The sequence below is a fragment of the Hypanus sabinus genome, chromosome 21 (genome assembly GCF_030144855.1).
Source record: "Hypanus sabinus isolate sHypSab1 chromosome 21, sHypSab1.hap1, whole genome shotgun sequence".
Taxonomy (NCBI): Eukaryota; Metazoa; Chordata; class Chondrichthyes; order Myliobatiformes; family Dasyatidae; genus Hypanus; species Hypanus sabinus.
Window position 1 is genome coordinate 15,413,277 of NC_082726.1, and position 26,921 is coordinate 15,440,197.

General features: G+C 41.2%; 1 protein-coding gene across 1 annotated transcript in view; it reads left to right on the forward strand.

The window, feature by feature from the left end:
* The window catches only part of ireb2 (iron-responsive element binding protein 2), an 83,570-nt gene that overhangs the window by 48,895 nt on the left and 7,754 nt on the right, over positions 1–26,921 (forward strand). Inside the window, exons 4-18 of the mRNA XM_059946030.1 lie at positions 7,506–7,643; positions 8,278–8,499; positions 10,137–10,206; positions 12,656–12,839; positions 14,012–14,151; positions 14,260–14,431; positions 14,519–14,619; positions 15,805–15,921; positions 17,480–17,639; positions 19,555–19,690; positions 21,834–21,918; positions 22,365–22,521; positions 22,623–22,747; positions 23,692–23,796; positions 26,667–26,809. Coding sequence (XP_059802013.1) covers positions 7,506–7,643; positions 8,278–8,499; positions 10,137–10,206; positions 12,656–12,839; positions 14,012–14,151; positions 14,260–14,431; positions 14,519–14,619; positions 15,805–15,921; positions 17,480–17,639; positions 19,555–19,690; positions 21,834–21,918; positions 22,365–22,521; positions 22,623–22,747; positions 23,692–23,796; positions 26,667–26,809 — 2,055 coding nt within the window. The remainder of the gene's footprint in view (positions 1–7,505; positions 7,644–8,277; positions 8,500–10,136; positions 10,207–12,655; positions 12,840–14,011; positions 14,152–14,259; positions 14,432–14,518; positions 14,620–15,804; positions 15,922–17,479; positions 17,640–19,554; positions 19,691–21,833; positions 21,919–22,364; positions 22,522–22,622; positions 22,748–23,691; positions 23,797–26,666; positions 26,810–26,921) is intronic.

Below are 26,921 nucleotides of genomic sequence, written 5' to 3' on the forward strand. Positions count from 1 at the left end.
TTGACACTGGTGGCACTCTTTCCTCATCTCCCAGTGCTCAACCCTGTTCAACAGAAAAGTTCAGGGCTCTTAACTCAAGTTTGGCTAGTTACCTCACTTAGTCTTTTTATGATGAATGATAACAAATCTGAAATATAAAAGTGGCACATGAATTGTATGCCTGACATGTTCTGATCATATTTTTACCTTGTGAAGACAATGCTTGGTCTTGATTTTCTATGTGCAAGGTCACAGGAAGCAGATTAACACGATTTGTTGAGAAAAGTTATTTTACCATTTAGATATGCCATCCTCTCTTTGCAATTGTTTTTGAAAACATTTTCCCTCATTGGAATGTCTTCAAAGGTTGAAGACCAGATTGGACTGCACTCTTTGTCTCCTTGCTTCAACAGAGCACTCATATTGAGTGCCTGTTGAAACCTCACAATCAAATATAATACTTTGATTTTTAGAGTTTTATAATACTGTATTGAATTTATTTTCCCAATGTGCTTTAATCATAGCATGATGAGAAGTAACACCCTTGTAGTGTAGTCTGATAAATAAAACCCATCCTTTTATATTTTTGATTCTGTTATTTACTTCCTGTTCCCTCCAGCCTTACTTTACCTTTTATTTCTGCTCACCTTGGTAAAGTGTTCAACTAGCATTTAGTTAAAATTCCTGAGCTTCGGGAATGCATGATAACAATTTTTTTTAAAAATCCAGTTTTCAATCAATTAACTTATTTGTTCCCAACATCCATATTGAACAATATAAAGCAGGGATCTCTTCAGGAATCTTGGTTGAGAATTTTAAAAGAGTAGCAGAATTTCTCATTTGAAAATAGAATTAAAATAGACCAAACAAATACTGAACAGAAGTAAAAACATTGTCGTGGTGTCATTTTAAAAAAAACACTAGATTGGAATTTACAAATCCCTTGGAAGTCCAGAGCTGTGACTTGATGGTGTCAATTTTTCCTGTATTACTAACAGAAACAAAAGTAGAATGTGGTATTTGTTATCATGTTAAAGAATATGGGTTCGCCTATTTATACTCAACTGACCTACTTTCCCTTTTGCTTCCTTAGTCGCTGAAGTGTTTGTCCTGAAAGGAGACTGTAGTTAAAAGGTCCATTTGGAGTTGTATCATGTTGGTCCCTTGATGATTTGGTTTCATATTTGTATTGTTTTGGTGTGGCTATCAAAGTTTGCAGCAGGATCTGGACTAGCTGGAAAAATGGCAGATGGAATTTAATGTAGACAAGTGTGAAGTGTTGCTCTTTGGGATGACCAACCAGGGTAGGTCTTACACAGTGAACGGTAGAGCACTGAGGAGTGCGGTAGAACAAAGGGATCTGAGAATGCAGTTCCATAATTCTTTGAAAGTGGTGTTACAGATAGGGTCGAATAGAAGGTTTTTGGTACATTGGCCTTTATAGATCAAAGTGTTGAGTACAGGAGTTGGAATGGTATGTTGAAGTTGTATAAGATGTTGCTGAGGTCTAATTTGGAGAATTGTGTACAGTTTGTGTGACCTACCTACAAGAAAAATGCAAATAAGATTGAAAGAGTACAGAGAAAATCTACAAGGATGTTGCTGCTACTAGAGGACCGGTTTTTAAAAAAAGATTGAATAGGTTAGAACTTTATTCCCTAGAACGTAGAAGACTGAGGGGAAATTTGATAGAGGCATACAAAATAATGAGGGTCATAGATAGTGTAACCCCCTGGGTCGCCTCAGGCTCGCTCAGCTCATCTCGTCTAGGGGGAGCAGCCTTCGGCCCCGCCAAACTGGGTAATCAGCTGGTGTGGATGCTGTGTGATGTCCCCGCCTCGCCCAAAAACAGACAGTACACCATAAGCGATTAAATGAGTACAATTTATAAAGGTTACTATAACTAAGTGATTAATAACGATACAGTATATATAAAAAATAAAGAAAAGGCGCCAAACTTATCAAAGTCCAAACCACTTCATGCACAACCGTTGGAGCTCAATTACTGAAGTCTTCTGGCCACCATTCGATCCCCTCCGAACTCCTCGACTTGCAGCTCAGGACCCTCCGAGTGGTCAACCAAGCACATCTAGCTTCAGCCCCCCTCCTCGGAGTACCTCCTGGCCTCGGACCCCCGCTTGGGGTCCGATCCTCGCCCAGCTTACAGCATTGCGTCCTCTCTCTCGACCCCCTCGCGCCGATCTGCCCAAAAGCCCGTCAACAAAAGCTTACAGACTCAGAAGAAAGAACATTAATCCCCATTTGGTTTACAAAGGAAACCCATTCTCGTTATCAGTAAATTTTAACAAACAAGCTTCCAGCACTCTCTCGCAACAAATAAACATTCCTGCTTTTCACAAAACAAAGAAACCCTTTCCCAACAGTAACAAAGGAAAAAAAGAAACCCCCTTTACACTCTCCCTCCACCAAATAAAAGTCATGTCCTCATGACTACTAAATAACTCGCCACCTTTCCTGCCAACACACCGTAGCCCAAGCACAAGCAGTGACATCTCCTCCCTTCACAGTAAACCTCACACCCTGTTCCTCAGGCGCTACTTAGGCCAACTATCTGGGAGTTCCCTAACCCTTCTGAGGCCTCCGTACCCCCTCACCTAAACCCCTCAGGCTCGGACACAACTGGAGATACCTTGGGCCCACTACCAACTCCTCTCTCAACCTCTCACTCATGCCCCCCACTGCACACAGCTAACCCTCCCCACTACACCTGACTCAATGGGAGAAGGGCCAAAGGTCTCTTCCTCAATTGAGGGAAAGTCAGCAAAAGGCAGCATGTACCACACATCCAGCACATCATCCGTCGAATCTGTATTCTTCCTCATTTCTGTGATCGGTAGCTGCTGATTGATCTTCTCCAAACGGAAACATGTAGCCTGCACTGCTCCTGCAGTCTCTTCAGCCTCCTGTTCAGTATTCACTGCACTTCTCTCCAGCTTTTTCTTCCTCATGACTTCCAGATCAACTTTCAGGTTTTGCACTTCATTTGAACTGTCGATGGTCATCTTCAGGTTCCCTTCAAGCTTCCGCTTCTCTCTTCTGAGATTTGTCTGTAATTTCTTTACCTCCGCAAACTCCCCTCTCCAGGTTCTCAGTTTGCTATTGCCCTCAGTTAGACAACTTTCTTCATTCTCTCCAACCTGTAAGTCTTCTGAATGGTTCCAGATCACTTTCTCCAGTCTTTCCGTGTTCATTTCAAACTTGATTCTGTAGAGACAGTCACTCACGAGCTGCGACCTTCGCCAGCCCTGGCACGTGTCCAGAAAACACTTTAACTCTGTAATTCTCAGCCACTCCTGCAACAACCTCACTTCATATTCTCCTGAGGCAAATCCAAATACCAGGAGATCATCCACATACACCAAAACTCCAAACACCTCCACATCCCCTATGGTCTTCCACCTACCCCGCAGGAAGGTTGCAAGGGCTCCAGATATGCCCTGTGGCATCTTTTCTGACCCGAAGACTCCTAGGGAATTTATAACGGCCGTCTTCTCCTTGTCGGCCTCACTCATCGGGATCTGGCAACATCCACTCCTCAGATCCAGCACCTTAAACCACTTCACACCACTCAGACAGGCCATCGCCTCTTCGGCCCTCAGGGCCATATTCTGGTAACTGACAGTGCGCCTCTTCAGCGCAATATAATCCACACACACGCTGCCTACGTCTTCCACGGCTGTAGGGGCCAGTCGCCGCAACCTCTCTCTCTCCGAGGTGTCTTCAGCAGTCAACTCCCCTCCCTTGTGGTATTTTGCAGCGTCCACTAAGAGGGTCTCACCTCAGATACTTTCCCCAGGCCGTACCACCACTGGCTCTTGTTTGAATTCAGTATCGGCCCAATGCTGCTACACACGTCCGCACAAGCAGCTCGAAACTCTGGGTGCATCGACAATGCCTCCAAACAGCGCTCACCGGCCTCCTCCGGGCAGGCCCCCAAGCGCACCAGCAGGATATTGGTTCTCTCTAGAACAGAAACGCTGCCCGTCTCAACAGTGTCCGGACACATCAGCATTAATAATTCATGAACCTCAGTCTCCTCCACATTTGCCTCTAAGAACTCCATTTTCACTGACTAACAACCGTCGTCTGGATAATCACTGGCACTGATACCCCGAATCTCCAGTGTCCTCAATGTCGTCAAGGGAAAATGCTTCCAATAACGGTTATAAAACAAACTGTACAGCAACTTAACCGGCGCCCTGGTGCCGAGGATGGCTTTAACTTGACTTCCATCCATCCGTAACAACACCTGTGCGGTCCCTCTAAGCCTTCAGGAATAGGGTCTGCTCCTTTCAGGAGTTCCTTGGTAGGTTGCTGGGAACGTGCTCCCCCAGAGACCCCAAGCCGTTCCCCCACTGGGCCTCCTCTAAGTTTCCCGACACCTCTCGAATCAACGGAACAACTGATCCCCTTGACAGATCCCCTTGGCACCACAAGCAATTCATCTGCCCCCCTAGGCAAACGGGATACCCTAAAAACTTTCCACCAATCTCCTGCCACGGATATGATAAGCCCCCCCCCCCCCCCCAGCTGCGGCATTTGACTTCCAGTCGAACCACACACATTTTCCCAGATCTGGCAGCTGTCACTTCGAGGTAATTGCGCCCGACAGTTCTAACAAAGTCACCAGCCCGCCTAGTCAAACTTTCAACCCGTCCCTGTCGCTTTTCCTCAGCCAAGCACTGCCACTCACTCAACAACTGAGGGGTCCGCTCTGCCCACGCCTCCGCCCCTTTAGGGCTGGACATTATTCCAACAACCGGGCGGAGCTCACCACTGCTGAAACATCCCAACCTGTCACTCCTCACTCTCCAAACAGTACGGACAGCCCATGGTCCCACCACCATTTCGTCAGCACTAGTCGGAACTCGAACAACGACCTCCAGGCTACCAACAGCAGCCACCTCACCCAACACACACGCAGTGATAACCAGCAATGGCACACCCACAAAGGCACACCAGCTCTTTGCCGCAGACACAATTTAAAGAGGGTGATCACACAGCTTCCACAGAAATCAACCCCGGACGAGCACCCCACAATGTAACCCCCTGGGTCGCCTCAGGCTCGCTCAGCTCGTCTCGTCTAGGGGGAGCAGCCTTCGGCCCCGCCAAACTGGGTAATCAGCTGGAGTGGATGCTGTGTGATGTCCCGCCTCGCCCAAAAACAGACAGTACACCATAAGTGATTAAATGAGTACAATTTATAAAGGTTACTATAACTGAGTGATTAATAACGATACGGTATATATAAAAAATAAAGAAAAGGCACCAAACTTATCAAAGTCCAAACCACTTCGTACACAACTGTTGGAGCTCAATTTCTGAAGTCTTCTGGCCACCATTCGATCCCCTCCGAACTCCTCGACTCGCAACTCAGGACCCTCCGAACTCCTCGACTCGCAGCTCAGGACCCTCCGAGTGGTCAACCAAGCACATCTAGCTTCCTCCCCCCTCCTCGGAGTACCTCCCGGCCTCGGACCCCCGCTTGGGGTCCGATCCTCGCCCAGCTTACAACATTGCGTCCTCTCTCTCGACCCCCTCGTGCCGATCTGCCCAAAAGCCCGTCAACAAAAGCTTACAGACTCAGAAGAAAGAACATTAATCCCCATTTGGTTTACAAAGGAATACCATTCTCGTTATCAGTAAATTTTAACAACCAAGCTTCCAGCACTGTCTCGCAACAAAGAAACATTCCTGCTTTTCACAAAACAAAGAAACCCTTTCCAAACAGTAACAAAGAAAAAAAAGAAACCCCCTTTACACTAGGAATGCTAGCAGGCTTTTTCCACTGAGGTTTGGTGAGGCTATAAGGAGAGATCATGGGTTAAAGTTGAAAGGTGAACTGTTTAGGGAAATGAGAAACTTCTTCACTCAGAAGATGGTGAGAGTGTAGAACGAGCTACCTGTGCAAGTAGTGGATGTGAATTTGATTTCAAAGTTTAAGAGAAGTTTGGATAGGCACATGGATGGGAGAGGCATGGAGTGCTATGGTCTGGGTGCAGCTTGATGGGACTAGGCAGTTTAAATGGTTTGGCATGGACTAGAGGGGCTGAGGAGCCTGTTTCTGTGCCTGCATCCCAACATTATGGAAGTTTCTCACCTGATTTTCCTCGTGTGTTACCACCATGACTGACTGTGATTTCCTCATTATTGTGCCAACATCCTGGGTCCTACTTAATACTCCTCTAGAAATTGAGTGAAGAGAAGATCTATCACCACTGCTTCCTGGGCAATGGTAGTTTGCTGTGAATAAGATTAAAAACAAAATGCCATGTGTTTTGAAAATGCTGGAAACACTTAGGTGGAGCTGTGCAGAGTGAAGTGCTCGGGCTGAGGACATTTCAGCAGGTAGTAGATAGTCTTTATTGCTAGGGGACTGGAGTATAAGATCCAAGAAGTCTTTCTGCTACCATATAGCACTTGTGTGAGACCTAAATGTTGGATATAGCCCTTGGTGGTAGAAGTGTCTGGATAAGGGGTTAGAAGAGGGTCTCAGAATAAGGCATCCATCGCCTCAGACTGAGGTGAGGAGGAATTTCATACTGAATCTGGAATTTTCTTAGATACTGAACCTTTAATTACATTTAGGGCTGTGGTAGACTTTTGCACTGCAGGTAGTGTAGAGTTCTAGGATCATATAAGAAAATAGGGTAGAGGCCTAAGATCAAATTCACTATAGTCATACAGCATGGAAACTTCCCTTCATCTCAACTAATCAACATTCCCATCCAAACTAGTCGCATTTGACTGGAGATCCCTCCTTTCCAAGGTCTTTTTAAATGCCATTAATGTACCTGCCTCAAACACTTGCTCTCATAGCCTAATCTGTATACTGACCACCCTCTTGAGTGGAAAAATTTGCCCCTCAGCTTCCTATTAAATCTCCCCCGTTTACCTTCAAACTATGCCTTCTAGTTCTTGATTCCCCAACCCTGGTAAAAGACTGTACAATTACTCAATCATACTGAATACGGCAGGTTTGAAGAATTTGGTGGCCCACTGTTCCTATTTTTGCTCTCTTTATGAAATGAAATGTTAATTCTATTTCTCTTCTTGATGTTGTCTACTTATCTGCAGAGTATCTGCAGTAATTGTTACTGTTTGATGGTAGTAAAGGATTGGCAGTTCAACATTTATCTTTAGTATAATCCCAAAGTAGAAAAATAACTCAAATATAACGCCACTATATAAAGTTTGAATTATTTAGAAGCTTTCAATGTGCACTTTGTGATGCAATTTCCTTTCACAACACAAACACAAAAGAAAAATGTACTTTCAGTCACTTTGCTGTATAACCATTGATATTATGACAAATTTCTCCGCTAGTTTGGACGTGGCAAGCTTCCGCAAATGATAATGTAATAATGAATGGGTAATTTGGTTTGTTCGTTGAGTGGTAAATGTTGATTAAGCCACCAGGTGGAATACTAGTCAATATATGATGGGTTCCTTGAAAGAACAGGAGAGTGACTGTTCTTTCAGCTTGTTTATTTGATTTATTTCAGAGGGATTCCTGCAGTGGTGGATTTTGCTGCTATGAGAGAAGCAGTGAAGAAACTTGGAGGAGACCCTGCCAAGGTTGGCCCAGTCTGTCCCACTGATCTGATTGTGGACCATTCGCTGCAGATTGATTACAGCAAAAGGCAAGCAAACTAAAAATGAGTAGTTCTTGTTTGTAACGCCAGGAATTTAACTTGCATAGTAATATAATTTTCCCAATGTATATATTTTGTACAGTGCAAATATAACTAAAGTGAAGATGTTTGTGAGAGATTTCATTATTCAAATAGCTACTTTAAAGTAGCGTGCACAATCAATTTGATTATTAACATAGAGCCAGACATGAGTTGAATATTTTTCTTTTGCCGTGAATTATTTGACGTGCCCCGTCTTATAGAGTGGGTGGCAACAATGACTTTTAAAGGGGAATTGATTAGCTACTTAAAAGAGAAGTGGTTATTTGGTAGTAAAGCAGAGGAAAGGCAGCCAGTGCAGGCATGATGTCATTGTGGTCTCTTACGATGTTTGATTCTGTTCTGATGTGTAAATTTTCATTCTGATGCTGTTGGATGATAAGTTATAAAAGATATCTTTGTAGATCATCCTATCATAGATCTTCATTTGCTATGTGTTACTCCTTTTGTTGGTTCATGTTAAACGATGCCTTGCGATGATAGCTTTTTTTCAGAAAATAAAATGCAAAAGCAAAAAGAAAACTTGGAATTATTACCCATCTTGAATATGATTATAATTGTACTTCTGACTTTTGTTGAACAGTGCCATACAAAATGCCCCAAACCCTGGTGGAGGTGACGGTTCTGCATCAGCGACTAAAACTTGCGGTGCCAAGTTGCAGTCGAAGGCATCTCCGAGTCGAAGCTTCCGCGGCTGTTTCAGTTCATGCCACAGAGATGCAGGCTCGATATCCTCAGGAACGTGCAATGCAGAAATAGAGAGCACCCCCTTGCTCTGCCCTTTCCACCTGCAGCCTGTGGCTGAGTATGACATTTCCTCCTTCTTCACTTTTTTACTTTTTTGGAAGTTAAGACAGGCTTTGAGGTCTACTTTATTGAAATGGTGCCAAACTATAGCCTGTTATCTTGGTTAAGATACACTTAAGAAAAAACAATTTTGAGTATGAAATACCTGAGTTTGTATCTAGAGGGCTAGAGAACAAGCTAAATGCTTAGCTTAGAAATCATGCTAAGTGCTCCAAAAAGTTCCATTTAGGCCTTATTTGGTATACAGTCGGCCCTCGTTATCCGCGGATTCAAACCAACTGCAGATCGGGGGAAGTTCTCTCTCCAGCACTCGTTGTTTGAGCATGTACAGACTATTTTTTTCTTGTCATTATTCCCTAAACAATACAGTATAACAACTATTTACATAACATTTACATTGTATTGTGTATTATAAGTAATCTAGAGATGATTTTAAAGTACAAGCTTTAAATGTTCCTGAGTCCGTCATTAAGTCGGATTTGAAGTCAGAACAGGTACATCTGGTATTATTTAGCGTCAGTTAGTCAAACGTTTGTCTTAGTATATATTTTACCTTTCTATGCATATAAAACACTTAAGAAATGTATGTATTTCAATAATTAAACTGCTGTGTTGCTTAGTAGTAATTGTAGCTTTCATCAGGGCAGCATCTTTCACATGCTCCATTAAAATTTTTCGGATCGTTGACCGACTATAGCCTAATGCTTTTCCAATGACTGATGGCATTTCACCTTTCTGATCGCTTTATTACTTCCACTTCATTTTCAATCGTGATCATCATTATTTTCGTGAACATAAACACTGCAGATTCAGAGATGCACCGTCAGGTCCTAATGGCCACTGCACTGAATCAGGTTAAATAAGGTCCGGGGTTCCGCTAGGTCCTAATGACCATCGCACTGAATCAGGTTAAATAAGGTCCGGGGTTCCGCTGGGTCCTAAAGACCACTGTACTGAATCAGGTTAAATAAGGTCCGGGGTTCCGCTGGGTCCTAAAGACCACCGTACTGGGACAGGTTAAATAAGGGATTTGAGCATTCGCGTTTTCTGGTATGATAAGAAGGACCGACTGTACTTTATTCTGTTATAGGTGCTATTCTTGCGCAGAATGTGTTTACCTTGTAGAGGACCAGCACAGATTTACTAGAATGATATGAATTCAAGATTAAATCATGACAGCCTTTTATTCAGTTTGAATTGTATTCCCTGCAATTTAGAAAACTGAAGGGTGATATGTAGTTTTTAGAATGTACATGGCTTGCTTTAAAAATTAGAGCCAGCTGTTTGAGATGTGGAACTAGATGGTGCCTACATGCAGAGAATGGTAGGAGTACAGAACTCTTGTTCCACATTTAGCTGTTGAAACTGGGTCTGTTAATAATTGGTACATTTCTTTTAATCAGCGGTTTTAAGAAACATGAGCAAAGGTGGGTGGATGATACGAGGTTAACATTGAATGTTGCAGTGGCCATGGTGGGCTAAATACTCCTGTTGTATATTCTATTCTGTAAATAAATGTAAATCGGTATATTTAGTTTGTGTTCGATTAATAGTATTTGCTCTGCACTATTCTTGAAGTTTGGTGTGAAAATAGAGTGGAAGTTGTGTTTTCATTTATTGTGTTCTTTTTTCTAGACCAGAAACATTATTAAGGGGGCAGGAAATGGAATTCAACAGAAATAAGGAACGGCTACAGTTTCTTAAGGTATACCGTTATGATAAACAGCTTGAAGTTCCTAAATATCTTTTTCATTGTAAATTCCTTTGTCCTTACATAGTTACTCACCACCTCACCAGAATGGTCAGGGGCATGTGGTGCCCTATTAAATAGAGTATTCAGTAGTGTGCATTGGTACACTAGAATAAACCATTTTTTTAAAAAATCACTGTCATGGGACAAACCTGTACACAACATCAGGAACAGCAAGTACGGAGTTGTGCAGAATGGGGTTAGTGACAAAAGATCAGAAGCCACAGATAAATCTTTATGGGAACTGTACACAGTTCACGAACCAGGGAATACTGGCTCCACTGTTAGTGACTTGCCTTATTAAAACTGGAACATGTATGCATTTACATCTACCCGGCACTAGCTCGTGACAGCAAATTGAGAAGCGTTAGCTGTTACGAACCCCGTAACTGGGTCACTTACCAGCAAAGATAGAGAAGTCCGTTGAAGTCTGATGGTACTATTTTTAACAGTATTTATTGATAAAGAGACACAAAAATAAGATCAATGAATACGTACAGGTAATATACATCGTCAATACTAAATCTAAAAGCGCGTGTATAATAATAATAAGAAATAGCTCTATCGTTGTCTAGGGGATAATGTATTGTCCAATGGAAATATAAAAGTCATTGTTAGTTCGTTCAAGCTGCAGCGTTTTTGGTTTTGAGAGAGAGACGGGTTAAACTTGCCCAGTTCTTTTATGATGCCAATCCTTCGAGTCATGGGGAGTTGGTTTCCCCGTTGTTAGCTAAAAGCCAGTCTCCCGTGGTAAAAGCCACCGGTTCCGGGGCAAATGGAACCAAACGCACGTGGCCTCCTCCCCCACCGGCTTCCGCTGTTACGGGATCGCTAGCGTTTCTTCTGGTGCATCTGAGGGGCTGTACCCACAGACCCTCTTTTATCCTGACTCACAGGGTCTCAGATGTCAATCAGGTTGGGGCTGAGGCAATCCCTCCCTCAACCAGCCCACTTTGCCTGAGGGCTTCCACATAGCACAGTATTGTAATACACAAGTTTGTCTCCAAGAGACAATGGCCTTTTCCCGTAGCTTTATATCGTCGGGGGAACAAGACATTCCGCACGTCTCTCTCATTTCCTGGGTTTCCTGACCCAAATCAATAGTGATCTTGCGATGCTCACAAAGGAGGGGGCTAACCTGCACCCTTCGGCCCCTCAGAGCTGTGGTACATTCATAACATAGCGTACACTCAGAATTGAGATATGACTAAAGAAAAACTACACAAAAGCACAGAACATTAAAATGAATATTTTTTCTTTATCAGTCATTTTATTTGTTAAAAAAGTACATATATGTATAAATAAATGAGAATTATCACAAATATCTATATCAATAACAGTTTGAATAAAAGGAAAAATAAACATTATCAAAATCAAACATAGTATTAATCTAATAGTATATAATAAAGAGAAAGGTAATCGATTATCCTCTTATCTATTAAAAGGAAAAAAGATGAAACTTGTATAATTGAAATGTACAAAAAAAAACCCTAAAACACAAAAAAAAAGAAAAAAAGAACTGGGCAACTCAAACTGAGAGTGAAAGCAAAAAAAACCCAAAGAAAAACTTCCTGATCAAAAGGTAACTGAAAGGGACGTTAATCAGAGCGCATGAAAATATTGAATAAAAGTTGCCAAGCTTACTCATATTTAGAGGATGTATCCAATGTCCGACTTCTTATTTTCTCTAAACTTAAACAGGACATAATGGAGGTAAGCCAGTAAATAACAGTAGGTGGATTAGAATCCTTACATTTAAGCAAAATGGCTCTCCTGGCCAATAAAGTTGTAAAAGCTATCATCCATTGAGCAGAAACAAGAATATCTCTAGCTTCTGATGGAATGATCCTAAAAATTGCTGTGTAAATTCGGTTGTAGATCCAAATTCAGAACCTTTGATAAAGTTTTAAAGACTGCTTTCCAAAAATTATCTAACTTGATACAAGATCAGAACATATGTGTTAAAGTAGCCACCTCAATATTACATCTATCACAAATAGGATTAATAGTAAAATGAAAAAATACGGGCTAATTTGTCCTTTCCCCGGTGCACTAAAATGAATATTAAAAGAAGGAAAATAATTGTTACCTTAAAAATACAATGTATTGCTGGTTTAATTATTTTAAATAAAAACACAAAATGCTGACAGAACTCAGCAGGCCAGACAGCATCTATGCGAGGAGATGACATTTCGGGCCGAAACCCTTCATCATCAATTCTTGATGAAGGGTTTCGGCCCGAACCGTCGTCACTACCTCCTCCCATAGATGCTGTCTGGCCTGCTGAGTTCTGCCATCATTTTGTGTTTTTATTTATTTCCAGCATCTGCAGATTCACTCTAATTATTTTAAATGCCTTTTTTTTTACCTTTTTTCTTACCCATGGTCTACTTTTTTGATTCAGTGGGCTTCCAGAGTCTTTCAGAATGTTACTGTGGTACCGCCTGGGAGTGGAATAGTTCACCAGGTTAACCTGGAATACCTGTCCCGTGTGGTGTTTGACCTAGGAGGGGTTTTCTATCCCGACAGTGTGGTGGGAACAGATTCGCATACAACAATGGCGAATGGTCTTGGCATTCTGGGATGGGGTAAGTAGTTCCTTGTACCTTGATGTCTTTAATCAATAAGACCATGAAGCTGGAAACTTGTTTACCTGAAGTGGCTATGAGAACATTATAGTTTAGTAATGTAATGTTTTGGGTTTGTTTGATTAAATCTTTCAGTATGCAGTCTGTTTTAGTAAAAGATTACTGCAGTTGGTAGTTTTGATTTTGGCTTGTTCTACAGTTTTTTTTAATGAAAATGGGTTTTGGAATATTTTTTGTTCTGACACAGTCTTGCATGAAGTATGGTTTGGAAACGAATCATGAGGGAGCTGAACCAACTCAACAGTAGAATGCTGTGCTTGAATGCTAAAATTAATTTACTTCTGTCATGTGTTTCAAATGGTCACTAATTTAACATAAGTCTCCAGGAAAAGTCAAAATAACATGAAAGGCTATTACTACCTTTTATATAAAAAAACTACATCTTCAGTAGCTAATTCACATTATTTATATAGATTTGTGTGCATTGCCTCCAAATTAAATTTTCAAGTGTTTGTTGCTAAAATGGGAGTAATCAATAATACTGTTCTAAGAGATTTAAAGAAAAATTCTTATGTCTTTGTGCATGTGAGGCAGACAGACAAGGTATTCATTGTCAAATCTTTCTGTTATCCAACTCAAAAAAAAATTGCTGCTGGAGGAAGATGGTATTTATGTTGCCTATATAGCACTGGATGGTCATCCATCATTCGATATTCAGTCCCACCTTCCTTTACTTCCTCAGGTATAGGTGGGTAAGATTGAATTTACAGTGCATTTATAAAACATTCTTTGTCCTGCATTCCAACTTCAAAAGTGCTTTGTTAGCTTAAGGCTCATCGGATCATCCTGAGGTAATGAAAGATGCTATATAATTTGCAAGGTTTTTATCTTTATTGAATACCCTGAGGACATTTGGATATATAATGAAAACTTTCCAGCAGGTATTATATTTTCATCTATGTCAATAATTGCAATTAGTTCTTCTGGCTTTTTGAACAAAAGAAATGCAAGATGCTTTGGACTTCTGCCTTATGACCAGAGCATTATTTATGACCGATTTTGTTCATGTTATAATCTGTTCATTTTTACTGTTAGTGGGATAATGAAGTTTCTTCCTGCACATCAAGCAACTGCCTGCATTTGCTGCTAATATATTTTGGTTTGTTTTCTAGGGGTTGGTGGGATAGAAAGTGAAGCAGTTATGTTGGGCCAGCCAGTTATCCTGACCTTACCTGAGGTAGTTGGATGTAAGCTGGTAGGAACCACCAACCCGTTAGCTACATCCATCGATGTTGTTTTAAGTGTTACCAAGGTAAGGAGAAACTTTGATAACATGTCTTGAAATATTCTTCATAATGTTTACTGGATTTCAGACAAAGAGAAAAGTATGTATTAATTTTTCCCAATTCATTTCTTGCAGCAACTTCGACAGGTTGGAGTTTCTGGAAAGTTTGTGGAGTTTTTTGGTCCAGGAGTGTCCCAGCTGTCTGTGGCAGATAGAACAACAATAGCAAACATGTGTCCTGAGTATGGTGCTACTGTGAGCTTTTTCCCAGTTGATGATATTACTTTAAGCCACCTAAAGCAGACGGGTGAGGAAAACTGAAGAATTGTGGAATTATTCAAGTTGCATGTAATTTATTTCCCTTCAACTTCTTAAGACATTTCTTATTTAATAGGTTATGATGAAAAGAAACTTGAAGCTGTGAAAACTTACTTAGAAGCTGTGAAACTATTTAGAGACTATCAGAATTCCTCAGAAGACCCAGAGTATTCACAGGTAATTAATTTTAATAGGATGAGTGAGATCATAAGTGGTATAATGCTAATGAGCTAAAGTACAGAAGCCTGAGGCAAATTATGTTGATTTCTTTTGTACTTGGTTATTTATCTGACATTAGAAGCCATTCAGTTCATTGGGATTATACTGGCTTCCAACGGTGTCATTCACTGTTCTATTTCTGTCTGTCCTGCATATTATTCTTTCATTTATGTTCCTTTTTTTTGCTTATTTAACTACATCAGGGTATAGTTTATACTTGGCTTCCCACATCTACCCAACTGTTTGGAAACAGGATAAGTACAAGGAAATATGCTGCTCTTTCATTCACTAAAATCATGGCTTAATTTCTACAGCAACACATCCTTGAGCTACCCTCATATTTCTTGATACCTATAATCCAAAACTTTTGTTAGCCTGAAGTTTGCAGCAGCATAGTTACCAACATCAGTAGACACTCCTCCAAACTCCAGAGGGGAAAAATAGGCTTATTCAGTTTCCTATCCCCCTCTTGGCATTCAATCTAGTATCTTTCCTTCGGCAAGGAGACAACCTCAATGCAATCTCAGTAAACCCCTTTTCAATAAATCTATGATCAATAAATGTATTTTTTACGTACCTAGTTGCCTGCTGTTCATGTATGTAGGCTTTCCCTGTCCGTGCACTCTTATATCTACCTGTCTGACCAAGCTTTTGGTTGCATCATAACATTTTTTGTGAAGTTTGATAGCATTACTGTAGCATTCCTTGCAATGTTTTGTCATGTGGTAAAGTCCAATATAACTTCTAGTTGTATAACATTCATTATATTGCTGTTTTGTCAGATTGCTTTAATGATGCTGATTTGGGCTATTGACTCTAGATATTAGCATACACTTGATTGACTTCTATGCCACATCTTTTGTGAAGTTATATGATTCTAAGATGTTTGGTATGTTCCCTCTGAGTATAAAGGAGGTAAGCACCATGTCTTATGTGGGACAAAATATTTTTTTTTTGAGTATTCCAATCAGCATTCTAAAGTGTGAAACACTAGTAAGTGGCACTTGAGAATTAAGTTATTTGTCTAGAATTGCTGATTTTGGAGCAAAAAAACTTTGGACACATTTGTATTTTATTGTTGATTAGCTGATCTATTTTAAGGCTGTTCAGTATTTGCTGATTATCTCCTGACTCTGTCCTCAGGTTATAGAATTAAACCTGTCAGCTATTGTCCCGTATGTGAGCGGTCCAAAGCGGCCACAAGACAGAGTAGCAGTCACTGATATGAAAAAAGATTTCCAAAACAGCTTGAATGAAAAGGTATGTCCTGTTGGAATTACTTGAAAATCTACATGTAATTGTTGAAAGTCCAATAAGTTTGTTACCATAGAGACCGCTTGGGGCTGTGAAGAATGAGCGGCCAAAAAGTGTTGAGGCAGTAACAGCCTCCATCACATCTAATGGGAGCAGAGGGAAAGACCGTACAATCCAGGTGCTCTATCAGAGTATGGAGCAGTTGGCACGGGACTACATTAACAATCCATACTCGCTGTGCCCTCTAGGTTTCCACCTTCAGCCTTCCCATCCCACTGCTGACTGGCTGCCCAGTGCCGGCTCTCACAGCTGCCTTGACACACTGAGTCGTGCCAATCTCACTGCTGGGTGTGAGCTCAGTTCCTGTCACAGCACCACTCTCAGGAACGTGTTGTAGTCATTCTCAGTGCTTATTCCATTAGTGCTCCCATTCTTGGCAGCCAGAATCTAAGCAACATACCTGAGTAAGTAGAAGGAAAATGTGATTGAATTTTGCAAACTCTCATGCATGTTATTACAAAATAATTAAATTTGTAATTCATTATTTCAAGGAACTGAAGGGTACAGGTAAACTCTAATGATCCTGCATGATCAGAACATGGGTAGAGCTGGAATGGCAGATTTTCCAGATTGTTCGAAGCTATGTTAATAATATCCCAATATGGTTTCAATTCACTTTCCACCCCAAAGTCATGCAGATATATAGTAAGGTTTTCCTGTGTAAGTTTAAAGAAAGTGATGAAATGGAGGTCCTGGTGAGTGGAAAGTAAGCACACGGAATACCATCTTGTGAGCCAGACACCAAATAATCAGGATTTCCAGTGGTTAGATGATGAATTAAATGATACATCAGTTCTGCAGATCATTCAAACTCCCTGTGACTGATGTGTAAAATAATTATTTATTAATTATTTGTTGTTTTTGGTGAAGCATTAAGGCATTGTCACTCCTGCTGACCAGGATAGCAGTAACTGTCTAGTGAGTGGGTTGTGTCCTCACAGTCTGACAGTCATTTGTATGGGTTCTGATTGACCTTTCATCCTGCATGTCACTCCCAGTGTGGTATTGCTGGTGTCTAGTTCTATAATATCACCCTTACTGATTACCATATCTGCAGTAAGGGGAACTGAAATTCTGTGACTAGGTAGAACTCCAACTCCATCACCAGTCCATGCTTGGTTAGCTGTTCTCAGCTGTGCCTTCCTTTGCAGTATTGTCCTTTATCTCAGCACCTTGAGTTAGATGTGGTATCCGCTCACAAGATTTTGCTTAGTAATGTGCCATTTCCCTGTCCTATTTATTGTTGAATAATATTAAGGCCTGCACATGGTTAATTTGCACATTGAGGAATTTCTGACAGTGTGTTGAGCCCTAAACCTGGGCAAATATCAATAATTTGGGGCGGGGGGGGGTGGTGGGAGTGACTGAGTGAGTTGTGACTGGAGCATGTTTATTTTACAGTCATTAAAATTTGATTGTGTACTTTGTACTGGATGTTTTTTTTTCCAACCCATAGCTTCCCAAATTGGGTTTGTAACTGCATTCTGTATTTCATTTTGTGCAGATTGGTTTTAAGGGTTTTCAGATTCTTCCAGAAAAACAGAAAGAAATTGTCGCCATTGAATTTGAAGGAAAAGATTATAATCTTGCTCATGGGTCTGTTGTCATCGCTGCTGTAATAAGCTGCACAAATAATTGTAATCCAGCCGTCATGCTTGGGGCAGGTAAAGTATCTCTTTATGATTATTTTATTATAAAGTTACTATTTTGCATTTGAAAATTCTTTGTCATAGAAAATTGGTGTAGCCAAAGATGAATACATGTTGCATTTACATAGAAACATAGAAAACGTACAGCACAATACAGGACCTTTGGCCCACAAAGTTGTGCCGAACATGTCCCTACCTTAGAAATTACTAGGTTTACCTATAGGCCTCTATTTTTCTAAGCTCCATGTACCTATCCAAAAGTCTCTTAAAAGGCCTTATCGTAAATGCCTCCACCACCATTGCCGGCAGCCCATTCCACGCACTCACCACTCTCTGAGTAAAAAAACTTACCCCTGACATCACTTCTGTACCTACTCCCCAGCAGCTTAAACCTGTGTCCTCTTGTGGCAACCATTTCAGCCCTGGGAAGAAGTCTCTGACTATCCACACAATCAATGCTTTTCATCATCTTATACAGTGAGCTTGGATCTTCTAACTGTAAAATGCTAATAAAATGAATGTGGCTAATAGATCCTAATTCCCAGAAAAGCAACAGCTTAGAGCTTGCAAACCTAGCAGGGTTGACTTTCCAAGATGGTTTGGGGTTTTGGTGTAGATGGAGAAGGGATAAATCGGAAATGGGAGCTGTACCTGAGGCAGTGGCAAGACATTTTTGAGGTGAAGATGAGCTTTGTCATTGAGACCAGTAGTCTGCCTTTTTACCTACTCTTGCCCACACCCCTTGCCCTCACAGATGTCACAGTTTCAGGGGGATTCTGAGCATTCCAACTTTCTGTCCAGCCAGGACAATTGGAATTAGTGGATTTGCCACCCTGGGGGACAGAAATACTGTGGAGCTTTTCCACAGTTTTAATTAATACAAATGGCAGGAACCAAGTTGGTTCCATTCGGATGCTGGACACTAGTAGCCAAAATGTTGGATTCTGAAAGATGACTAATCAAAACGTTGCGAGCTTGTTCTGACCAATCTAGAACAATGAATAACAAAGCCTTTACTGTTATTTCATTTTTATACTGAAAGAGTACTGTGCCATTGAGGTTATATTTCAAATGAACCACTAAATTGAAACTCCATCCAACCCCTCAGATGGAGTTCAAGGATTTCCTGACCAGTTAAAGGTGGTGGGAACCAATATTCAGCCTTCATCCAACTCCCAGTGTCAAGCAGTATATTAACTGGTATTTGTGAGGATTTGCTATGAGCAAAGATTAGATGATGCTTCTACAGTAGAAAGAGACAAAAGAGAGGGGTGATGTACTATATGCTAAGGAATGAATAAAACAATGCAAGCTAAATCTTACAATTTTTTAAATTGTGAAAGAACAGAGACCTGGGAGTATTTGGTAGCAGCCCTGGTTGACTGAGTACATGAGATCCTGTGCCTTTAACTAGGTACAGCAGTCTGCAAGTTCAAGTAATTGGTTAAATCACTAGTATCCTATTCCAGTTACTGTACATTGGGAGTGATGTGAAAGAAGCCGAAGTGAGAAATAGTTTTGTGGATGAAGGATTATGAACTGACCATTGACGCTGTTGTCTGCTCCTTAGTAAAGATAAAACAAGGGGTGTAGTGATTGGTGAAAAGATCTGAACTGATGTGACAATTTAATTGAAGCAATTAAGTGGTTCATATTTGGAATGTGCCACCAGGTGGCAGAGAGGATATAAATTCTGTTGGAACCTATGAAGTACTGCAGATCTCACTGGCTTGCTCTTCAGGAAAGCAGGTGCAGACTCGGTGGGCTGAAAGACTTGTATTCTACGGTTGCACATCTTCAGGACATGCTTAATGGGCAGAACATTTAGCTTTTTAAAAGTTATAATCCCCCTTTCACATGGATTTGAGGTTTCCGTTAATTCTTCTGATTTCATAAAAGGTCCTAATGTGTGTTTAAATATTTTCTCCAGGTTTGCTGGCCAAGAAAGCCGTTGAAGTGGGCTTGTCTGTAAAACCTTACATTAAAACCAGCTTGTCTCCTGGAAGTGGGATGGTGACATATTACTTGAATGCCAGCGGTGTGCTCCCTTATCTGCATAGCCTTGGGTAGGTGTTTTCATGTGTGTGGCTCTCCTCACTAATGGAGTTAAGCTAACTCTAATATAATTTCCACTGAGGGTGAGATACCAGGAGAGAGAATTTTCTCGGTGAATTTGGCACTTCTGGTTTAAGATAGTGCTGGTGAAACACAGTGACGCCTCACTGATGGCAAACAAATCTACTAACTACTCTACTTTCTCTTCACAACAATCACCCCAATCAGTAGCCTGTAACTTTCCTTTTGGAGCTGAGCTTCTGAACTGCCTGTGCGACCTGTCATTTTTGTTATGGGAACTGAAGTCTTGAAGGTGCAGGAAGGTTGTGATTGACTTGTATGGGCCAAATTGAGGCTGTGGAGCCCAGGCCAGAGAGCATATTGAAGCAGCAAAGCCCAGGTCTGAGAGCAAGAAATCAGCTGATGTTTGGCCAATTTGAGTGCCGGGCAGATTGAAAGGGTGATGGTGTTGGGGCCGGTGCATGGCTCTCTGCTTGGCGAAGTTTACTCGTGTCTATGCTGAAACTAATGGGCTCCTGGATCAGTTGCAGTGATGACTGGCTTCACAGCTGTGGACTGACTGTCATAAACTTTAGCTCTGAATGTTTTACTTTTGAAATTGCTTACTTTTTATTGTTTGCACGATTTTTTTTTGTTGCACATTGTGTGTTTTTTGACGGTCTTTTTAAAGTAGGTTTCTTTGTTTTGTGGCTGCCTGTAAGGAGACAAATCTCAAGGGTGTATATAGTATATGTGCTTTAAAATGTAGTTTGAAATTTTGAAGATTCTGTAACAGATTGTATTTGTTATTCATGGTCAGAAGATTGTCAGGTAGCAAGCACTTCCTCTGTCAGTATCCAGTAGGTTACTCTGCACACTTTTCTAATTTAAAACATGTAGCGAGTGAGACCTACAGCAGCTTTACCAACCTTGCAAGTAAAAGTTATTTCTAATTTGTGTGTGAAGGGTTGGGTGGTTGAGTAGCTGAAAAACAACAGAATTAAGTTGTTCCTGAGTTGTGAGTTATTATTTAAGGATGCAGACTTTAAGCAGGGTGTCCTGGTAATCTGGTTGTTACTCTAGGAAGTTGCGTTCTCATTTTCAGTACAAATGTTTGGCTTATGCTAAGCAAGTGAATGTTTGGCATTCATTTCAAGGGGAACAGAATGTAAAAACGAGGAGATAATGCTGAGGCTTTATAAGACACAAGTCAGGCCTCACTTGGAGTATTGTCAACAGTTTTGGGCCCATATCTCAGAAAGAATGTGTTGTCATTGGAGAGAGTCCAGAGAAGGTTCATGAGGATAATTCCAAGAATGAAGGGGTTAATGTTTGAGGACAGTTTGGCAGCTTTGGGCCTGTACTCACTGGAACTTAGAAGAATGCGGGGCATCTCATTGAAACCTGCCAAATGTTGAAAGGACTAGAGAAGGCGGATGTGGAGAGGATGTTTCCTGTAGTGGGGTATTCAGAACTAAAGGGGCACAGCCTCAAAATTGAGGGGCAACCTTTTAGAACAGAGGTAAGGAGAAATGTTTTTAGCCAGAGAGTAGTGAATCTGTGGAATCTGTTTAAGCCAAGTCTGTGGGTATATTTAGAGCAAAAATTGATAGTTTCCTGATTGGTCAGGCATCAGATGTTATGGTGAGAAGGTGGTTGGGTGGGATCCAGGGTCAGCCTTGATGGAATGCTGCGGCAGACTCGATGAGCTGAATGGCCTAATTTTATTCCTAAGTCTTATGATCTTAAGGTCTAAGTATAAACAAGAAAAAAAATCATGTCCTTGTATTAAGAAGTAGTGCTGAAGCCTACAGGTAGGTTCAACAGGTGTGTGAGCTACCCTCTGACCTGGAAAATGGGTTGTGAATTGAAGAAATAATCACTCATGACTCAGCAATAGAAAAGATAAAATAACAACAAAGTGCAGGAAGTATTCAGGAGGTCAGGCAGCATCTATAGGAGAGGGTCAGAGTTAATGTTACCCTTTAGCAGACTCTGCAACTTGAAATATTAGCTCTGTTTGTCTTTCTTAGTCACTGAGGGTTTCCAGCATTTTTTGATTTTGTTCTAGATTTCCAGAATCTGTAGTTTTATATTTTCATTGATAAATGTAGTTAAAGGGAATAACAACACTTGTCTGTCTTTTTGAAACAGGTTTGAAGTCATTGGTTATGGGTGTGCAACCTGTGTTGGGAACACTGCCCCTTTACCCGACTCAGTGATCACAGGGATCAAACAGGTAAAACCAGGTGTTTATGGTATGACTCTATGGTGGAGTTTTATTTCCTTCATGACAGCAGATGAATGTGCACTAAGAGTGTTACCAACAGTTTCCAAATGATTTTACCATTTAGATATAAAATTTGCAACATTATTGTGGAACATATTATGAGGCATATTCTCTGGGGACGGGTGAATATATACCAAGTAAATCTTGGATTTCAGCATTTTGTAATGAAAGTGTACACTATTTGGCCAAAACCTTTAGGATCTATTTCTTATGCATGCTCTCTGTCTCTCCCTCCACTCCCACCCCTCTTTGTGCCTGTCTCCCTTTCCCCATCCTGTTTTCTCTTTAAGATGTTCCTAAGTCATAACTATATTCCTATTTATGGTAATCCTCTGCCTTAGATTGTAGATCTGATCAATGCAGACTGATTTGCCCTTTTTCCCTCTTTGGTACAGGGTGACTTAGTTGCATGTGGAATTTTATCAGGAAATAAAAATTTTGAAGGTCGCCTCTGTGACTGTGTTCGTGCCAACTACCTCGCCTCTCCTCCTTTAGTGGTAGCGTATGCCATTGCTGGCACAGTTAATATAGACTTTGAAAAGGAGCCTTTAGGTAAGCATTCAGTTTGTCAATGAACGTTTACATATTGAAAGCTTCATTTTGATTAATTTGAAAAAAAAACGTAGAAGTAATATTTTGCCATTGCTTGTAAGGTGTGAATTCTGAAGGGAGAGAAATCTACCTGCGTGATATTTGGCCCAGCAGGGAAGAAATCCAGCAGGTAGAGGAGCAGCAGGTGATCCCGTCCATGTTCAGAGAACTGAGAGACAAATTAGAGGTTGGTAATTGTTTGGTTTTGAAGCTGAAGGGAGTAAAACTAAGGTGCAGCAGTTATATTGCTGTCTGTGATATTTCTACAGTTAGTGTAGGCCAGACTGGATTGGTGTCAATGCATCCTGTAACCTAATTCTGTTCCTATTCCTACCATACCTGCCCTGGTGTAAATATGACAAGGGTTGAGGAGTCGTACAGAGGACCCATGCCAACCAGAACATTTTGCATACTGCCATATTTTTGATGCAGAAGACTACACTCTCCATGACTTCCAGCAATGAATTATTTATTAAATATTAAACAATAGTTTAGAGCAGAGGGGGAAATTTAAAACGGACCTGAGGGCCAACTTGGTGCAGAAGTTGGTGCATAAATGGAATGAGCTGCCAGAGAAAGTACTTGTAGCACGTACAATAACAACAGTTAAAAGACATATGCATAAGTACATGGATAGAAGGATATGGGCTAAACACAAACAAATGTCACAGGCTAGTTGAGGTGGGCACCTTGGCTGGCATGGATGAGTGAGGCCTGCTGTCACGCTGTACAACTCTGTCATTTACTGATAAGCTGGTGCAAGAGACGTGTGGTAAAAGCAAAATTTTGTCACTGTCAAAACAACAAATGTGATTTTGTGTCACAAGCCGTGATGTAAGAAATGTACCTGGATGAAAGATGAGGTGCCATTATTTGAGCTAATGTTGGACATCAATGGAGCAATGTAGGAAGTCAAAGACAGATCAAAATGGGAGGTGGAGATGGAAAATGAAAGCACAGGAGCTCAAGGTTGCAAACTGGAAGTGTCCTGCGAAAGAGTCACTTCAGATCGCATCATTCCACTCCCCTCTAATCAGATAATAAGAAATCACAAGTAACCTTTTTATTGTTTTACTTAAAGGAATCTGAACATGTCAGTAGTATTCAGCAGTATCTTCTTTTCCTTCCTAGAAAGGAAACAGTCGCTGGAATGCCTTGGAAGCTCCAGAGTCACTTCTCTATCCTTGGGATTCAAAGTCAACCTATATCAGATGTCCTTCATTTTTTGATAAACTTGTAAGTGATATTTTAATAATCAGGAATGCTATCCCTCTATCTGCCACTCTATCCATCCTCATTTTGTTACTCTTTGATCTTGAGACTTAGCAATGGTTGCATTGTTTTAATAAATGAGCAGAGCACTGCAAAAGTGCAAAATGGTTCAAACCAACAAGTGGTACAAATCAATCCGAATAACCCTTTGGGAGGGGCAATTATGGAGTCACTACCATTGCCTTCCTCCCCATTACGGGAAGTACTTGAAGAATTAAGTGCACGATGGCCATTTGGGTAGCTTTTTAAGATGTATATAGGTGGAGATGGTAAAGGACAGCAATGAGTGGGAAACAGACACAAGGAACTGCAGGTATAGAATCTGCCACAACAGTGGGTTCAGCCAGCATCTGTGAGAGGCATGGAATTGTCATCGTTGTGACAAGGTGAGCAGCAAAGACTTAGCAAATCCTGGCTTCATCTGTGGAAGAGCGTCACCATGCTCTCTGCACAAGGAGCTTTATGCCAGCTTTTGTTTCCTGTTTAGAGAAATGCAGCTTGATAATTGAGAGCTTTCATCGTGAACCCAAACAATTTAAAACTTAAGTCTGTGTCAGGCCATTGCTGAAGTAGAATTTCATCACTGACTGGAAAATAGCTGCAATGTGTTGTGCCCAGCTAATTGAGTTTGGTTTCATTAACTTCAGCCGTTGCCGTTTTGCTCAAGCTATGAGGTTCCCATTCTCCTCCTACATGAATTTATGCATTCAATTTCTCCCCAGTGAATAGGTAGAAAAGGATAGCTGGAAATTTTACACTCAATAAATTCTGCATTTTTTTTTACAGTTGAACAAATATCTATCTTTCTGTTCCAGAATATTAGACTGTGATTTAGTAGCTAATATGAAACCATCCTTTAATAGAGTGTAATGAACCAGCTGAATATTTTTTCATTTAACATTGATTTAGGTGATTTTAGACTGTAGCATGGTGTAGTTAGATTGCTAGAATCATATTTCAAATGTCAGCAGTCAAAATATTTAAATCAACTCACACAAAATGCTTGAGGAATTCAGCTGGTCAGGTAGCATCTTTAAAAATGAATAAACATTGACATTTTGGGCCAGGACCCTTTATCAAGACTAGAAAGAAAGGGGGGTGGAATGCCAGAATAAAAAGGTGGGGGTAAGGGAAGGAGGACAAGCAAGAAGGTTGTAGATGAAGTCAGGTGGATGGTAAAATTAAAGAGTTGGAGAAGAAGGAATCTGATAGAGGAGAGTGGGTGATGGGAGAACGGGAAAAAGGAGAGGAACCAACCAAGTGAGATGATAGGCAGGTGAGGAGAAGAGTAAGAGGCCAAGGTGGGGAATAGAAGAAAAGGGAAGGAGAGGCGTAAAGAAAAAATTACCAGAAGGAGAAATTAATGTTCATGTCATCAGATCAGAGGCTACCCAGATGGAATATGAGCTGTTGCTCCTCCAACCTAAGAGTGGCAGAAGAGAAAGTCGTGGACTGACTTGCAGAACTGCAATGGGGATAGGAATAAAAATGGTTGGCCACTGGAAATTCCGCTTTTGGCGGGTGAAGCACAGTGCCCGACAAAGCAGCCCCCAATTTGCGTTGGATCTCTCCAATGTAAAGGAGGCCGCACCTGGAGCACCAAATACAATGGACTACCCCGACAGATTCACAGGTGAAGTGTTGCCTCATCTGGAAGGAATGTTCAGGCTTCTGAATGGAGGTGTGGCATCGCTTGCAGGGATATGTACCATGAGGGAGGTTAGTAGGAGCAATGAATGGACAAGGGAATCACGAAGGGAGCAATCCCTGCGGAAAGCGGAGAGATGGAGAATGGGTGAGGTTAGGGAGTAAAGATAATTTTGGTGGTAGGGTCCCTCTGAAGATGGCGAAAGTTGTAAAGAATGATGTGTTGGATGCAGAGGCTCATGGGGTGGTAGGTAAGGATCTCTATCCCTGTTAAGGCATTGGGAACATGGGGTGAGCGTGGGTGTCTGGGAAATGGAGGCAATGCGGGTGAAGGCAGCTTCAATGGTGGAAAGGAAGGCCCAATCCTGGGAACATATGTGGTAGAGACAAAGGAACTGAGGAAAGGGAATATCATCTTTACAGAAGGTAGGTTGGGAATCAATAGGTTTAGGAAATGTATTGGTAGACAACTTGCCTCCAAATATGATTAACAGATTAAAAGAGGGGAGAGAGGTCCATTTCTGAATGGACCTAGTGAATTTAAGGGCAGGGTGAAAGTTGGAGGCAAAGTTAATGAAATTGATCCGTTCAGCATCAATGTAGCGCAGAAAGAGTCGTGGAGCATTACCAGGGAAGGTTTGGAACATGGACTGTTTGATGTAGCCAATGAAAAGGCAGGAATAGCTGGAGCCCATGCCTACCTCTTGAGTTTGGAGGAAGTGGGAGGAGCCAAAGGAGAAAATGCTGAGAGTGAGGACCAGTTCTGTCTGATGGAGGAGGGGACCTGGTTGGGTCTTTTGTAAAGAAAGAAGTGGAGAGCTTTAAGACCTTCTTGATGGGGGAATAGACGTGTATAGGGGCCGGACAATCATTGTGACAATGATTTGGGAATTGGAAGTTGTTGAGGAAATTGAGAGCATGTGAAACGTCGCAGATATGGATGGGAAGGGACAGAATCAAGCGGGATAGAATGGAGTTGAGGTATTTAAATCTGTTGGTGGCTGAAATCATTTCCTATTCCCCAGCCTCTCACTTTTTCCCCCTATTTGGAAGACAGTGGGCACATACTAGTCTTAGAAATGTTACAGTATACAAATTAAATGCAATCTTTACTGTAATTGTGAATGTGGTCTCAATCATTTATGTGTGTCTTCATTTCAATTCATCTTTCCTTTTTCTTTCTTTAGACCAAAGAGCCCAGCTGCCCTCAGTCCATTGAAAATGCTCATGTCTTGCTACACCTGGGAGATTCTGTTACCACTGACCATATCTCCCCAGCTGGCAGTATAGCCCGTAACAGTGCTGCAGCTAGATATCTGACCTCCAGAGGGTAAGTTTGGGGCAGCATTTTCACTCTATTACTGTTCATTATGGTGTTTAAAGTGAGAATGTTAAATCTCTTATTAAAAGTATGCAAACTAAATAAACCAATTCAACTGAGT